We start from the raw sequence: 18108 nt of genomic DNA, 5'->3' as shown, positions 1-18108 counted from the left end.
AAAATAATGACCAATAATAATAGGGATTTGATGCCTGAGGTGGGAAAATATGTTTTTTTTCTGGAAGTTAAATGTCATTAATGTTGTGGGGTATTCAGAAAAGTAATACATTTTGGTAAAAAAATAAAAAAATGTCTAAATCGTACCGGTTTTGTGGAAGGACTTTATCTACAAGGTTGTGCATTGATGAATTAAATTATAAGCAGATATGCCACAACATAAACACCAAGCCAGTGTAATGACCTTAAAGCTTAGTGAACATGGCAAGTAGCCATGCAATAAGCAGGATAATGTACATTCAGATGGTTGTTATTGCAGATTAAACCCTTTTAGGGGTGATGCAAGAGCCCTCTGTTTTACACTAGGGTCCTGATCACAGTGTCAGGGTTTATTCTATAATAACAACCGGCTGGATTATCCCTTACAGATAATCAGTCTATTACTCTTTAACCTGTTAGTCTATACTTGCTATTCCTTTAAAACTAAGACCTTTTCCCTTATGTGATTGCATAACTTGTATATGTGCAGCTAGCATAGTTCCTCTTCCACATGCTTGTTTAGCCTGTACACAGAGTGTTGCTCACTGCTGTCATGAGTCCTAGAGGAAGCGCCGGTCTTTTCTTGCTAGTTCTGCTGAGCCTGGACCTGCAGTGTGTTTCAGGAGGTAAGGTCATCGTCTGGCCTTCCGAATTCAGCCACTGGCTCAATGTAAAAGTCATCCTAGATGCACTGATTGCAAGAGGACACAATATCACGGTGGTGACCCACACAGCTACACCGTCTGTCAACACCACCCCATCCGTGGGTTACAATGTGGAGATTCTACAGGTGCCTCACACAAAGCAAGAAATCCTGGAGAATACTGAAAGGATGCTGAAATACTGGACTCATGATCTACCCAATGACAACATGATCAAGGCTTCAATGAAGATCAAGGAGATGATTGACATAGTCACAGAACAGAATCAGGCAACGTGCAATGAACTCTTTTCCAGAAAAGACCTGCTGGAGAAGTGGAGAAAAGAGAAGTTTGACGTCTTACTTGCAGACCCCCTTTTAATGTGCGGAGAGCTGCTGGCACAGAAGCTGAACCTACCGTTAATCCTCAGTCTCAGGTTTACCTTTGGTAACACTGTTGAGAGACTCTGTGGCCAACTGCCGGCACCGCCATCCTACGTCCCTGCTGCCGGCTCTGAGAATACAGATAAAATGAATTTCCTGCAGAGACTAAAAAACTTTCTTTTTTATGGCACTCAGGATGTCCTGTTTTATCTAGTGACAAAATCAAAGTGGGATCACTTTTATACGCAAGTAATGGGTAAGTACTCTTACACTTATACATTTATGTGTTTGCATTACATTGCTGCAATCACAAAGGCCTTTAAGTGGCAACTTCATATATGTATTATCTGGTATACATAAACATGTGTAAATAGAAGCTATTTGTTACAATTTTCCCCTTATTTTTTATGAGTGAATATGCTCATAAAAACATTTAGACCTAAATTTAAGGTTTTCGTGTTTGAATTGTATATACAATTTCCATAAGTTAAATATAAAATCATTTATTCTAAACTGATGGAAAACCACTTTAAAACTGTGTAATGTGACGGAATGAAAATTTTATATGCAATTCAAATACGTAAATCATACATGTAGGCTGAAATATAGTTTTTAGTGGGTTTATTTTGAAAATAAATTTGTTTATAGGCACACCTTATAGACAAATGAAAATTGTTGAACATTTCCACCTTAATGACTTAGATAAAGACTTTTCATTAATTACACATTTACCTTTTGTGATTACATGCCCTTATTGAGGTGCACTAATGTCATGAAGAAAAACAAACTTCTGATCCTTGCACTTCAATGACATGCACTACCTACAAAGTCATATCAGCAAACCAGTGCATGTTCTCATTGTTCTCTGATTGGTTAAAATAGCTCAGGCCATTCCTGGGGCTCTTTTATTGATTTTCAGAAATATTCACATAGTTAAAGATATAAATTTGTCATGAAAAAACTAATGTTTCGAACTGCTATATGTGTGATGTATTTTTACACACAAAACCACCCAAAGAGGAAACAGGCTCTTGAGTAAATTGACTTTTGACTCATTTTAAAACTTATAGTTCCTCAGATACTGTGCAGGCCCTTTGACAAATATAAGTCTTCTTTTAACATAAAACTTTGTGAATCCTTTCAAATTGTCTGTAGTCCTCCATGAATCGCTATTCTTTATTCCAGCTCAAAATTTTAACCAACCAAGGTTATTTAAGAAAAGAAAAACATTACATTTAGGGGTTCAAGAACGTAGCGGTCTCTGTGTAAAACTGATCGTGCAGACCAAACTGTAAGTTGTAGAGACTTGAAACTTAAAAGGATGGTAGTACTCACACCGCCACAAACAAGGCTTGCCCCTGAACAGAATATTTTCGTCAAACTTAGAACACCTATGTGAGAGCTTGATCTGAGGTCACAGGGAATATAGCCTGGAGCTTAGCCACTTGGCGGCGCTATAAAATGGCTATAACTGTGCAACCATTTGTCCTATCAACATGAAAATCTGCGTGCACGGTCTTGGTTCAAAGTGCCACAAGTGTCTACAAGGACATTTGCATATATTACCGCTATTGGCAGATGAAATTTGAGCACCTGTTAGACAAGGTTAGCAGAGGCTGTTCGGAACGAAACTTGGAACTTCTTGGCCCCAAAGGTCTGAGAGAAATGTAAAAAAAAAAAATCGGCCACTGGGGGGTGATATCGCATTTTTCAAGGGTGTAAATGACTGTACGTCATGCGGTTTTTCTGGACAACTTTGCCTCTAGAACCACTGATGTTAATCAAATCGTTTGTTAAATGACTGAGAAGACATTAAAAAAAAAAGCCCTACTTTTGTGCAGTAGCAGTAGGTTTTTCACTTAATCTGGAAAAAATAACTGTGGTACAATTCTCTAGACTCTCTAGGCCAGAGGTCCAGTGCTCTAAGATAATAATTATCAAAAAAATGTTGAAATTTACCCTTTGGGAAGCTATAACACGGTTGTTTAGAAAAGGGGCCTGTCCAAATTTACCGAAAATACTATAAAGCCTAAAGGAAAACTCAAAACTTCATGAAATCTGGTGATGCTTTTTTAATTTAATAATTGATTTAGATGGGTACAGGCTTGCTAAATAATATGTAATAATGTAATATGTCCGTTTCCTTATATGCTTAAATGCCTTAAGTGCCCCAGTAAACGCTGCTTGCAGCTATACTTTTGTAATATACTTGCTATCAAATCAGATTTGTGCAAGCATTAGAAATTATTGTGACTCAGAATTACATAATAAAATGGTCACAGTCATGCTTGAAATAACCAAGTTATGAAACACAGTATTTTCCCGTTTTGAGCCACACCATTGTTGCTAGATTCCTGTATTCTGAATCAGTCTCATGTTACACTTATACAAAGAAATAGATAATACAAAGGCTTCACAAATGGTCTTAAACATGAAAAAAACAAATTCAATTGGTAACCAACTGAACTGGTAATGGCAAGAACTTTCAACAGTGTTTTTCTACAAACATAAATACAGCCAGATTCCATTAGAGAATATGTTGTTTTATTCCTTTAGCAGCACAGACAGTTCTGACCGATAAAAAAACCTGAAAAACATAAGTTAGAAGGTTGAACAAAACCGCTTTGAATAGGTTAACGGAGGTTATAACATGCAATCTTCTTTCCGAATAGCTTTAAACTTTCTAAGCAATACAAGAAGCATAAAACGACTGATAATGTGCACTTTGCTATACAGTAACTTTTAAAGGGGTCATTAGATGCAAAATTCACTTTTTCATGTTGTTTGAACATTAATGTGTGTTGGCAGTGTGTGTACAAAACCACCCTATAATGATAAAAATCCACCCAGTGGTTTTTATTTAATCTGTAAAAATAATTTCCCCTTTTTTAAATCAAGCCATTCTCAGCATCTTGTCTGTGTGTCGACACACCGACAGAGGGCGCTACCACGATAGTTGATCGACACAGCCGTCTTACGTCAGACCTGCCTTGAATGAGCAGTAACAGTCCGAATGAGCAGACCGAATGAGCAGCCATTTTGCAAACGCTAAAGCACTAATATTTGAACTAAAATCAATATTTCAAGTTTAATTATTTACTTATGTTTCAAGTAGCCATGCAATACGCAGGATAATGTACATCCAGCTGGTTACTGCAAAATAAAACCCCTTCCTCCTATTCCTTTGAAACGAAAGAACGCCCAGTTCATTTAACTCCTTAACCTTCATTTGATTGCGTAACTTGTACATGTGCAGGCAGCAGTAGCTCCTCCTCCACATGTTTTTCAGCCTGTACACAGAGTGTTGTTCACTTCTGTCATGAGTCCCATAGGAAATGTCGGTCTTTTCCTGCTAGTTCTGATGAACCTGAACTTGCAGTGTGTTTCAGGAGGTAAGGTCATTGTCTGGCCTACCGAATTCAGCCACTGGCTCAATGTAAAAGTCATCCTAGATGCACTGATTGCAAAAGGACACAATATCACGGTGGTGACCCACACAGCTACACCGTCTGTCGACACGACCCCATCCGTGGGCTACAATGTGGAGATTCTACAGGTGCCTCACACAAAGCAAGAAATCCTGGAGAATATGGAAAGGATGCTGAAATACTGGACTCATGATCTACCCAATGACAACATGATCAAGGCTTCAATGAAGATCAAGGAGATGATTGACACAGGAACAGAACAGAATCAGGCAACGTGCAATGAACTCTTTGCCAGAAAAGACCTGCTGGAGAAGTGGAGAAAAGAGAAGTTTGACGTCTTACTTGCAGACCCCCTTTTCATGTGCGGAGAGCTGCTGGCACAGAAGCTGAACCTACCGTTAATCCTCAGTCTCAGGTTTTCCTTTGGTAACACAGTTGAGAGACTCTGCGGCCAACTGCCGGCACCGCCATCTTACGTCCCTGCCGCCGTCTCAGAGTATACAGATAAAATGAATTTCCTGCAGAGACTAAAAAACTTTCTTTTTTATGGCACTCAGGATGTCCTGTTTTATCTAGTGACAAAATCAAAGTGGGATCACTTTTATACGCAAGTAATGGGTAAGTACACTTACATTTCATTTGTGTCTGCATTACATTGCTGCAGTGACAAAGGCCTTATTTTGTATAATAAATGTATTTGTTATGTATGTAAATCTGATATACATAAAAACATATGGTAACACTTTATTTTAATAGTCCACTTTAGACATTCTACTAAAAGGTAAGTAACTTGTCAGCTAGTCAGAGTATTAGTAGACTGTCTGCTTATCTTCTAAAACTCTTCTTAACTGTGCAAGTATATGTCAATTTATTCTACTAACCCTAAACCTAACCTAACAGTCTGCTCTGAGAGTTAGTAGACATGTAGTTGCAAATGAATGACAATAAGTTGACATGTGGTTGCAAAATTACTTATAGTTAGTAGAATGTCTAAAGTGGACTATCAAAATAAAGTGTAACCAGACATATTACACACATTTTACTCAAGTGAACACATTTAGGCCTAAATTTTACCATTATGTTTTGAATTGCATACACAATTTCCATCAGTTTGGAACAAACAGTTTTAAAAATAAACCAATAAACTTAAAGTGATGCATATTTGTCAGATTCTTGTCAGTGGAAGATTTCTGTAATAGTACTACCCTGTTAAAAAAACAGCATATGCTGGTTAGGTAGGTTTTGATGCTGGGATTCTGGTTTTAGCTGGTTTATGCTGGCTCTTTACTGGTCCTTAGCTGGTTTAAGCTGTCCTGGACCAGCACATGACCAGCTAAAACCAGCATCCCAGCATCAAAACCTACCTAACCAGCATATGCTGTTTTTGTCAACAGGGTAATCAACAAAATCAACAAAATACACAAAAACCAAAGCCTGCTATTAAGCCTGTTCATTGTAAGCCTGTTCACAATGAACAGGCTTAATAGGTGATATATAGTAAATGATTGGCAAATCAATCAATCATAAATAGTTGATAATAAAGTATGCCATTTTTTTCAAAAATATCTCCAGAATCAAATCATATTATGCAAATATATTATGCAATATGCTGTAATCACTAGTTGAATAAAAGCCTGTTAAAATGAGCATCTGCAGGTTGATTTCAAAATCCGGACATTTTCAGGGACAGGTGAAGAAATATTCTGATGATTACTGTGCACAGAATTTTTCAAACGCAACAGAACTTGTAGTTTTAATCCAACGTACCGATCTGAGAAACCCATGGCTCATAAACATGCGTGATTTCACCACACTGCGTCAGTGCGTGCAGTGTGTGTGAGATCTGATGAATAAGATCAGAATCAACATATTTATTTATTTGTATTAAATTTTAGTCTTTATTCTGTCATTCACAGTCATTTCACTGTATGTAATTCACGTTTATGCCAAAATTCTTAAATAATACTCAAATCACGCTGTCAACGCGTTATACTGTCTAGATTAATTAGCTAAAATGTTCAACATTGTTATTTCTTTAAGGCAACGCCCACGCATTCATTCATCTATTTTAATACCGCTCTTACGAAAATTAACCATGGTATGTGTAGTAAAACTATGGCAATACAACTGGAAATCAGTCCGCGGAAAAAATAAAAATATAACACAGTTACTGTATAAAATATGATGAGAAAAACATTGTTAATGAGAAGACGAAATTGACTGCAGCAGGTTAAATTTATTTATTATTCAGAATGCACATTTGGAAGAGAAATATATTAATAGGAACATTTCAGCAGGTGATATGAGATGTAGGCCTAAACATCCTCTGTTTCGAAATGCATACTCCATGCGAAAGTGCTCCCGCGTAATATTTTAGAAGGCCCTTAATTCATCCCATCTCATTCGTGTTGTGTCAGGAAATCGTGAAAACTGAGGCAGTGTGTCATTGTTTAGAATAAAAGCAGCCAAACACACTGCAGTAACACTGGCGAAAGAAAGGAAAAAGAGGATTCTCCCATTAGTTTTCATTGCGTTGCGTTGGGACCGGAAGTGGGGATACACTGCTTCACTTACCGGATATAGGAAGTGAGATAAAGGTCCATGATGCTGACGTGGGCCTCGTATTTATATTGTGTGTGATTGGCTGCAGCTGTGAGCGTAATCACTGAAGTGGAGCATGGGAAATATAGTCCAGGTTGACATATAACAGTCAGTGCAGTGTGAGAGTCAATGTGATAGGAAGGCGACCTCTGGTGGCGGGCAGATTGAAGACCAAGGACAGGATTCGTGACACTAACCTTAACATATATATATATATATATATATATACAATTTTTTTATTGTGCCGTCCATTTCTATGGCGAAAGGAGCACTCCCTTTATAATCAGTAAAAAGCTGTCACTCATCTCACAAACTTAAACTTAGTGCTGTCACCTTGTGTTGACATTATGAAATTGCAAGATTTGTAAATAAGGCTTGGCAGGCCACACATACATTTAGACAAGCAGTGGGCCGTTTGAAGTTAATCCACAGGCCGTATTTGAACGGACTTTGGACATTCATTTACATTACATTTACATTACATTTAATCATTTAGCAGACGCTTTTATCCAAAGTGACTTGAAAATGAAAATCAAGTGACAAAAATCAAATCATCAAAATAGCAGTAATATGCAAGTGACAATACTCAGGTAGCCTAACGCAATACATGCAGCAAGGTTTTTTTGTTTGTTTTTTTAGAAAACAAGCAGTTAGAAAATGAATGGAGTGCAAATGTTAGAGGGTCAAGTGTTTTTTTGTTGTTGTTGTTGTTGTTGTTTTTTGCTGTTGTTTTTTTTTTATTAAAAAAAAAATTGAGTTAGAGTTCAAATAAAGGGTCAAATAAAGGTGGAAGATACAAGTTTTTATCTGTTTTCAAGATGGCTAAGGACTGTTCAGAATGAGTTGGGCAGGTCATTCCACTAGGAGGGAATGGTTAACGCAAAAGTCAGTGAAAGTGATTTTGTGCCTCTTTGGGATGGCACAATAATGCGCCGTTCACTTGCAGAACGCAAGCTTCTAGAGGGTACGTAAGTCTGAAGTAGTAAATTTAGTAAAGGGGTGCAGAGCCAGTGGCGGTTTTGTAGGCAAACATCAATGCCTTGGATTTTATGTGAGCAGCTATTGGTAGCCAGTGCAAATTGATGAACAGAGGTGTGACGTGCGTTCAGCTCATTAAAGATTAATTATGCAGCTGCATTCTGGATTATAGAACTGGCCAAGAGAGCACTGCAGTAGTCCAGTCTGGACAGAAAAAGAGCATGTTGAAGCATGAAGCATGTTCTGAAAGAAATGGCCTGAAATCTGCAGGACTGGCAGTTTTAGCAATGTGGTCTGAAAAATTCAGCTGAATCATCAATCACAACTCCAAGGTTTCTGGCTGTTTTTGAAGGAGTTATGGTTGATGTACCACAAGTAGTTCTGTCTTGGCAAGTTTGAGTTAAAGGTGATGGTCCTTCATCCAGCAAGACATGCTGAGATGCGAGCAGCTAGTTGGATCATCAGGATGGAGTGAGAGGTAGAGTTGAGCATCATCAGCATAGCAGTGATATGAAAAGCCATGTTTCTGAATGACAGAAACCTAGTGATGCCATGTAAACAGAGAAGAGAAGTGGACCAAGAACTGAGCCCTGAGGTACCCCAGTACTGTCGTTAGATGTTGTGACCTTAAAGGACCTATCTGAGAGGTAAGACTCAAACCACTGGAGTGTGGTTCCTGAGATACCCTTTTGGCAATAAGGCTGGCAGGATGACCTAGTGGTTAACCATATCAAAGCAGCAGAGAGATCCAGCAAGATGGGTAATGAAGATTTGTAAGCCGTTCTTGCTCGTCTTAGGGCTTCAACAACTGAGAGCAAGGCAGTCTCTCCAGTCTGTCCAGGAGGTTGTTCTGTGTGAGAAAGGCAGAAACTTGGATTAACACAACCCGTTCAAGTGTTTTTGCAATGAAAAGAAGAAGGGAAACCAGTCTGTAGTTCTCTAAAAGAGTTGAGTTTCTTAAGTAGTGGGGCCATTGAGCCTAGTGAGCCTGATTCAATGCTGACGAAAAAACACCAGAGTGAAGGGATGTGTTAATGATGTGAGTGAGTGCAGGTACAACTGGCCTGAAGGCTGTCAAGATGTGTTTGTGATGTGGAGAATTGTGCACTGATGATTCTAATTTTATTAATGCAGAACATGGCAGGGTCATCAGCTGTTAAAGTTGATTAAGGACACCGCTGGCTTATAAATGCATGAAAAGCTGTTGAACATTTCCACCTTAATGGCTTATATAAAATACATTTAATTAATTACATGTTGATCTTTTGTGATTACATGCCCTTATTGAGGTGATGTCAGAAAACACTTCTGATCCTTGCACTTCAACAACATGCATTACCTATTAGTGATGGGAAGTTCGGATCATTTTACCGACTCGGTCCTTTGAGTCTCGTTCGGCAAAATGAACGAATCTTTTTTCGAGTCATTTCGTTCATTTCGTTCATTTTAGCAAAATATAATTAAAATGTTACGTTTTACCTCCCTAACACATCTACTGCTTACACAAACGTTGATCACACTACAAACAAAACAAAACTATAATGATATAAGAAACAGAAAAGATTCATTCATTGTTTACCTGGGTCTTTAGTCTATGATTCGCTCACCTCGCCTCTTATCTGACAAGTTTTCGGGTTTGAATCGTTCGTTCATCACGTGACAGCCCAATTAGCTAAACAACGCAGTCTGAGCCGGAAAGAGAATTGATTAGTTCATCTCTCGAGTCCTCGGGTTTGAGTCGTTCGTTCATCAGGTGACATCCCCGTAATGTTAACCTATGCAGCCTGAGCCGGAAAGAGAATTGATTAGTTCATCTTTTGAGTCTTCGGGTTTGAGTCGTTCGTTCATCACGTGACATCCCCGTAATGTTAACCTATGCAGTCTGAGCCGGAAGGAGAACTGATTAGTTCATCTTTTGAGTCTTCGGGTTTGAGTCGTTCGTTCATCACGTGACAGCCCCATAAGGTGAACGAACGACTCTAAAACAGGTGAACTAATTCCAGTACAGAACCTAATAGGATGTTGCGCATGCGCGACTGAACGAATCACTCCCCGAGGCGACTCGTTCGTCCCGAGTCACATTAAAGATTCGTTCAAAATGAACGAATCGTTCAAGAACGACCCATCACTATTACCTATATACAAAGTCATGTCAGCAAACCAATGCATGTTCTCATTGTTCTCTGATTGGTTAAAATAGGTCAGGCCATTCCTAAGACTCTTTTATTGATTTTCAGAAATATCCATTATAAAGAATTTATATCTGCCATAAAGAAAACAATGTTTAAACTTTTATCTTCTAATAATGCGTGATATATTTAGCACATAAAAACAAGCAAGAGAAAACAAGCTCTTGGGTAATCAAACTTTTGACTCCTTTTGAACCTTATACTTACTAAGATAAAGTCCCTCTGATAGCAATAGGGTCAACAGGATGAGTCCTTTCTAAATATTTTTATACCTCTATGAATGGCTATTTTTCATTTCAACACTTTAACCAGCAAAGGTTATTTAGAAAATTTGACAATTGTTATTTATGAAATTTTGTAATCTAGTTGATATCGACAAAATTGCGACCTAAAACTCTATTATCAAAACTCGTCATGCTTGAAATAACCACAGTATTTTCCCCTTTTGAGCCACTGTTTGCTTAACTCCTGTTCTGAATCAGCGTCATGTTACACATACACAAAGGACCAGATGATACAAAGGCTTTACAAATGGTCTTAAACATGAACAAACAAATTCTGGCTCACCAGTTGAACTGGCAACTCTGGCTAGAACTTCCAACATTGTTTTAGGTTCTACAAACATAATGATTCCATTTGAGAATATAGTGTTTTATTTTTACAGTTCTGACCAATAAACAAACTAAACTACATGACCTAGAAGGTCCTACAGAGTCCAACACCACTTTGGATAGGTTACTTGAGGTTGTAACACGTCATTCTGAATAGCTTTCCAAACAATACATGAAACATAAAACTAACTGATAAGGTGCACTTTGCCATGCAGTAATTTCACATTCAAGTGCTATTAAAAGATTATATGGTCGGTTCCTACGACGCACTTTGAAATCTTTCTTTTTGAACTTCTGAAAGTTTTCATTTCTTAAGGTTTTTTTTTTTTTTTTTTTTTTTTTTTTTTTTTAAATGTAAACTTACAATATGTGTGATCTCTCTGTTTTTGATATAATAAAAACTTGCAATATAGCCTACAATAAATGTTAACAGTTCAAGTTGAGTTTGCCCCACTTCCATCAGCGCCATGAGCTCATGTGATTGAGATGAGATCGTATAAGTTTATGGCACTGATGAGACTGGGGCAACTGGCAAAGGTGACTCCTAAGCTAAATGAGTCAGCTAAATGAGATTCTCTTAACATGCAATGTTCAGCCATATTGACATAGTTACTGTGAATGATATAAATCTGTCATAAAAATCAATGTTTCAAACATTTATATAATGATGTGAATGATGTATTTGTGAATTCTGTAAACTAATTCAAAGTTAGATTTAAAAAGTGAACTTTTTTTTATTATTATTTAAAGCAGACAAGATGAAAACAGACTAAAATGTCAAGCAGGAGCATGATATGTAGCTGTATTGTTCCTTTTTAAATGGTTTAAAAACCTGCTTCAAAAAGCAAACATCCTGACAATTTCTTATCCAGATTTCCCTTAGTCTTGAAGTACATTTGATTTGTGCTATTCCATTAAATGCCTAAATAAAATTTAGTTTTCGTGGATGGCCCAAGCAATCCAAAACTATGAGAGGAGATTCAGGACTTAAATGTGACCCTTTTGACTGGTTTTGTGGTCCATGGTCACAAATAACTTTTTGTTTGTTTTGTTGTTTTATGACCCATAGGTGGCGTTGTCCCAATATACTTAAACTAGCATTTAATTTTATTTTCCATTGTTACTTAAAGGAGAAGTCCACTTCCAAAACAAAGATTCACATATAATGTACTCACCCCCTTGTCATCCAAGATGTTAATGTCTTTCTTTCTTCAGTCATAAAGAAATTATGTTTTTGAGGAAAACATTTATGCATTTTTTTCCATATAATGGACTTCTATGGTGCCCCGATTTTGAACTTCCAAAAAGCAGTTTAAATGCGGCTTCAAACGATCGCAAATGCGATTGTGAACAATCCCAGCCGAGGAAGCAAATGGTAATTTTTAATCTCAAATGCTTGTCTTGCCTTTCTCTCCATGAACTCTGTGTATTCTGTCTCAAGGCAGTTAGTATATGTCGAAAAACTCCAATCGTATTTTCTCCCTTAACTTAAAAAATTAATTTCAAAATCATCCTACATCGCTGCAGAAGTACCGACCCAGTCTTTGCACCGTGAACATGCAAAGATCAAACACATTTAACGAAAAAAGGAAAACAGCGATATAGGACGATTTTGAAGTTGAGGGAGAACATGAGATGGGAGTTTTTCGACATACCCTAACTGTCATGAACCGGAACAAAAACAGTCCAAGCAGAGTAAGACACGACAAGCCTTTGGCATTAAAAAGTATATAAACTGTATTTTTTAAAATTAAAATAACTGATCGTTCCGCTAGATAAGACCCTTCTTCCTCGGCTAGGATTATTTACAACCACATTTGTGATCGTTTGAAGCTGCATTTAAACTGCATTTTGGAAGTTCAAAATCAGGGCACCATATCAGTCCATTATATGGAGAAAAATGCTGAAATGTTTTCCTCAAAAAAACATAATTTCTTTATGACTGAAGAAAGAAAGACATGAACATCTTGGATGACAAGGGGGTGAGTAAATTATTTGTAAATTGTTGTTCTGGAAGTGGAGTTCTTCTTTAAGGTTATTTTGGTTTTTAATTTAATAATATATTTGAAAAAGGAGTTCACTTTAACATACTTCTAAAAGAGTACTTGATATGGAAATCATACTTAAAAGTAATGTTTTTCTGATACTTAAATTGCATCTTAATTGCGATTAAATGAAAATGTACCGTAGTTTGAATTTATATAAAATGCAGTTGACTGACACAGGACTTCATTCAGTACATCCTTTTTGTAATTTCATAATTCTATCAGCTTTGAAATATGGTCTTAAAGTGTCCTGCCAATGCACTTACAAGCATTTAACCTATTAAATTAAAATATATTTTAATGTAATTGGTACTGAAATGTGTATGTCATATTGACTAACAACACAAATGTAAAGTTAATATGTTTTAAAGGTACTAAATTGCAGCTTCATAATTACAAATTTGTGATTAAAAATATACGTTTAAGATTTTAAGTACATTACAAGTGCGCACATTCAATAGCAATTAAGCGCATTTCTTTTCAGAAGTGATTAAACAGCGCGTATGTTTCCGGACTCTTTACTCGTTGATGTGACGGCACATGACGTAACTCCAAAGTCCTGCTCTGCCGCCCTTCTGCACACAAAAATATCTATTTCCGAATTGTTACGTCTAGAGCCTTGGTATCTTAATCCAAAAAACAAAGAGAAACCGCTCATATCAAACAATCTACTTGAATGCTGCGTCTTCACCAGTGCTTCTAAAATGCAATACTTGGGAAAGTCATTTACATTTTTTGTAATCTTCTTGTTCAGTGACTTTAGCTTTATGCACGGTGGTAATGTGCTTGTGCTGCCGGGAGAATACAGTCACTGGTACAACATGTGCAACATTGTGGACGAACTGTTGAACCGCAATCACAGCGTGACCGTTCTGGTGAAGTCAGCCTCGTCAACAGCAAACTTCACAGAGCAGACGAGGTTTCAGTATCTGGTATTTGACGTGCCTGTGAAGGCACACGAGGTGCACAGTCTAAGCGAACAGCTGCTCAATGTCTGGATGCAGTACCCCAGACCAAATATGGTCCACATCGGTCTCCAAATCATGGATCTGTTGGGGAAAGTGCGCGAAATGCACTTGACTATTTGCGGCTGCATGGTTCGTAACGAAACGGTTATCAGTCGCTTGAAGGCTTTTAAGTTTGATGTGCTCTTATATGATCCCATGATCATATGTAGTGATTTGCTAGCGGAGATTCTGGACCTGCCAGTCGTGCTTTCTCTGCGGGCTTCGCCGGGGTTTTCCATGGAGACGATGTGTGGACAGATGCCCACACCCCGCCCTCTTATGTACCGGTTCCCACGACGGTGTTGACAGATCACATGTGCTGCATGGAAAGAGTGAAAAATATGCTTGTTTATGTTGTTTGTTCATTCGGGTTTCGGGTGGCCTCGATGAGTTTGGATAATTTCTACAGTCAAGTATTAGGTAAGATCCTCACGGATATAAATAGCTGACAAATGTCCCTTTCCTCTCACGTGTATCTGTATATTGTGGACAAAATAAATGAGTTCTAGTCTGTAAAGTCTGCTGCAGGCTTTCGTCCGTTGTTCACAGCCTCGAGTGACTTGAAATATTGTACCATATTACATGTGGTGGTGGATTCTTATGCATAAATTGCGGTAAAGTTTACAGTTTTATATTCGTAGGATATCCATTAACTTTATGCATATTTCAACTTTTGAGCCCAAATCTTCATATACACAAACAAATGTCCTTTGCACTTGCACACATACACATATAATATAATGTGTGTGGGTGCATGTGTATATTGTCCCTGAAAACCATTATAACAGTCAAAATGTTCACAGAACTGTCCATTTCATAGCACAAGACATGCTGCTGAACTTTAGGATCGAACTTATGACCTTTGCGCTGATTTGAGTCTCTCAAAATGATTTTGTTGGTCTTAAAGTGTAGCCTACTGCCAAATGTACTGACAAGCATTTATGTTGAACTAAATATACTTTAATGTCAAATGGGATGGGGGCGTGACGTCACGGCTCTAGCACCGCGGTGGCTGATGGGGAAAATTGCCATATTGTGAGGCCAGTTTTAGTCATGGGTAGAACCTGTTGCGTTGTTGGATATAATGTCCGTTCGCACGATCGCGGCAAAAAAATAGACAATGGACTTTATTTTTATTGTTGTCCGGCCTGGAAACATAATGGAGTCATGTGTCCGATGTAGCCAAGCGGATTGGTTGCGCGCCACTACTAAAGCCATGAAGAGCTTGGAGGAGAGCACAGAGCACTATTATCATCAGTTATCAAAAGAGAATGCGTTATTGGTTTCATTGTTGTCACATACTAATATGCATGTTAAAACAAAGTAATATTGTTTGTGTGCACTGTATAAGAAGGTATGATAAGGTTGCGTGATTGTTTTGCACACAATATTAAACATTCCTGAAACTTCCGCTGTCACAAATAAAATAAAAAAATAAAGTAATCAGTTACACTTGCACAATTACTTTTGCAGAAAGCACATACTTTGTGGTCATATTGTCAAATAAGCCTAAAATGCAAAATAATAAGCCTGATTAGGGATAGAAAAGCATAAACATAAAATTTGCACTTACAGTTGTGAAAATGAGAAAACATTTGTAAAATACAGTTTTATTTATCATATGTTCTCATATTTGTTTTTGTAAATTAAACTCATGAATTGAGATGAGAATTTACACATGATTTATTTTACTCATTTATAGGTTTTATATATTTGTGTTATATATATGTTCTTAAATAATTTTTCTGATAATATGTGTTAATAAATCATGTGTTTTTAATTAAGATACAGAATAATTAAAAAAAAGAAAAGGGATGCCCTACGTACCGGAAAATATTTTTTCTGGACTGCATGATCTCAAAATGTTTATCACAAGTGAGATTTTAGTGATATTTTGACCACTGAACTAGAAAATGTCCCTGGTTTTCATTTCAGAAATATGGTCACCTTAATATTTTCACAACTGGGCAGTTTGTAGGCTTCCGAGTCATGGATCAAGCCATTTGTGAACGATGCTGAATCATTTCTCGATTCGCGTTGCAACGATTTATCGTCCCATCCCTACGCGGGAGGTAAATCGACGGTGTCTCGAGTACATTCTCTCGCATTCGGATCCGTTTCTTGCGTCCGGTAGAAGTTTGTCTTTGTATCAGAGTCTTGCACCCCCATTTACCGTACAGATTATTGTTAACAACCAAAAGAACTGAGCTCATGTTGGAGTGTTGAAAACATGATCAAGATCATTTAAAATATAATGGAATTCCCAGAGTTGTATGATCCGTCAAAAAACGGATAGCCTAAATAAAAATAAAAATCCAGAGCATGCGTGTGTACGAGTTTGTTTACCAGGTAAAAATACAATTATGTGTAAAATGTCATAGTTAACTGTATCTGGCATGAAAACTAAGCAAGTCGTTGTCCCATTAAATGATAAATAGCAAATAACACATATACTATTTTTGTTTTGTTTATTTTGTTTTTAGTAAAAATCAAATGATCTTGTTGTTTGCGACTACGTTCACCCCAAGACTGCGTCGCGAACACCGGCTCAACTGCAAAATGCTTTCACAAGGAGAGGAAGCGCCGCAGCGTACCGATTCCAGGGTTTGCTGAGTCCCGTGTGAAAGGGCTTTTAAACGGTCTTCAGATGGAGCGTGAACACAAGCACAGGACCGTTTGAGAGCAGGTGCGTATCACTACCGGATTGAGTCCAAATAGCAAATACCCGTGCCTGTCACCCGTCCGACCCGCACCCGACACATAAATATCATTCCACCCTTAAGTCTATTTTAGCGGGTCACCTGTCGGGATTCTGCGCTGTACAGTACATTTCGTTCATTTAATTGACTTTTCAACATTGTTTGCAACATTTTTGTGTAGTAACTGGTTGTTTTAAGTCCCGCCCGATTTGGCCTCACTATAGGTTGTTTGCACATGACGTCATTGCTGTGGCGCGAAATGCAGCTGGAGGGCAGGAAGTGATATTTCTCCATAGGAATCACTAGCAGAAACTCAAAAATGCCTCTTTTGTGTTGTTTATGGATGCTCAAATCAGTCAAACCGAGAAACCACAAAATATATTTTATCATGTATGAAAATTTACTGTTCAAAAGGGCAGAAAGGCAAGAAATTGACTGAAAAGCGCAGGAAAAAGTGGCTTGTAAACCTCCGTCTGTGGTCAGGAGGAGAGTCGGATAATGCTTGTGTGTGCAAATGATAAAAGAAAAGATATAATAATATGTTAAGATATTAATAAAGAAATATATACAGCCCAACAAACATGAGACGTCCACCCGACGTGCAGATCATGTCTATATTCCGACAAAGACGTTGAAATGACGTCGTTTGGACTACTTTTGCTCAGCGGGAGGGTGAGACAGTGAGAATTCACCTAATGCTAAACGCCACACGTAGACACAATGTAAGATATTATATTTGTAGCTCCGAGAGCGTCATTGATTATAACGGAACATTGTGAGATTGCAGTAAATTGAAGTGAGTGACAGCTTTTTAGTGACTATATGGAAGCGCTATTTGCTCGCTTTCTATAATCAGTTCGGAATTTGAATAAAAGTTTTGCTTTACGTGCTGCTAATATGACCAATAGCCACAAAACCCTGCACATGCAGCGAACTTTCAGGAGTGAATGAAAAAGCAGAACGGATGAGATGGAGGAAAGTCTGTACTGTACAAGAGAAAGGTATAAACATAAAATCACAATATATGTTGGATTTGATCCTACGAAAAGGAGTGATTTTTCAACTAAATTGAAATAGCTGCCTCAGTTGCCTGTCATCGAGGCAGTGGAAATAAGCTGGCAACTAAGCCTGATAGCAAACAAACTCTTTCGAAAGTGATTCCCACATTTATATGAAGGATGCAGGATATATGTCACTCCTAAAACTGCTGCTGTACAGGGTTTTTGACCATTGGTCCTGTTAGCAGCATGTAAGGCAAAACTTTGTTTCATAGCGCTTTCATATAGTCACTAAAAAGCTGTGACTCACTTCAATTTATCGCAATCTCACAAGGTTCAATTGTAATCAACTGCAAATATAATATCTTATTTGCATTGTATGTACGTGTGGCATTTAGCATTGAGTGAATTCTCACTGTCTCACCCTGTATCTATTTATATATTTCTTCATATCTTAATATTATTAATCTTTTATTAACCATTCGCACAC

General features: G+C 37.7%; 1 protein-coding gene across 3 annotated transcripts in view; it reads left to right on the top strand.

The window, feature by feature from the left end:
- The first annotated feature begins 576 nt into the window (after nt 1-576).
- Nucleotides 577-18108, top strand: part of LOC127165527 (UDP-glucuronosyltransferase 2A1) — a 196047-nt gene continuing 178515 nt past the window's right edge. The window contains exon 1 of one of the 3 annotated variants that reach the window (XM_051110243.1): nt 577-1318. In XM_051110243.1, the coding sequence (XP_050966200.1) occupies nt 592-1318 (727 nt within the window). In that variant the 5' untranslated portion in view covers nt 577-591. Of the gene's footprint in view, nt 1319-4340; nt 5109-13720; nt 13877-18108 lie in introns of those variants that run through there. The other 2 variants (XM_051110242.1, XM_051110241.1) reach the window with 2 other exon arrangements.

This window comes from Labeo rohita, chromosome 5 (assembly GCF_022985175.1).
Source record: "Labeo rohita strain BAU-BD-2019 chromosome 5, IGBB_LRoh.1.0, whole genome shotgun sequence".
In the NCBI taxonomy this organism is placed as follows: Eukaryota; Metazoa; Chordata; class Actinopteri; order Cypriniformes; family Cyprinidae; genus Labeo; species Labeo rohita.
The sequence above is the reverse complement of the archived record's forward strand: the minus strand, read 5'-3'. Positions and strand labels throughout refer to the sequence as shown.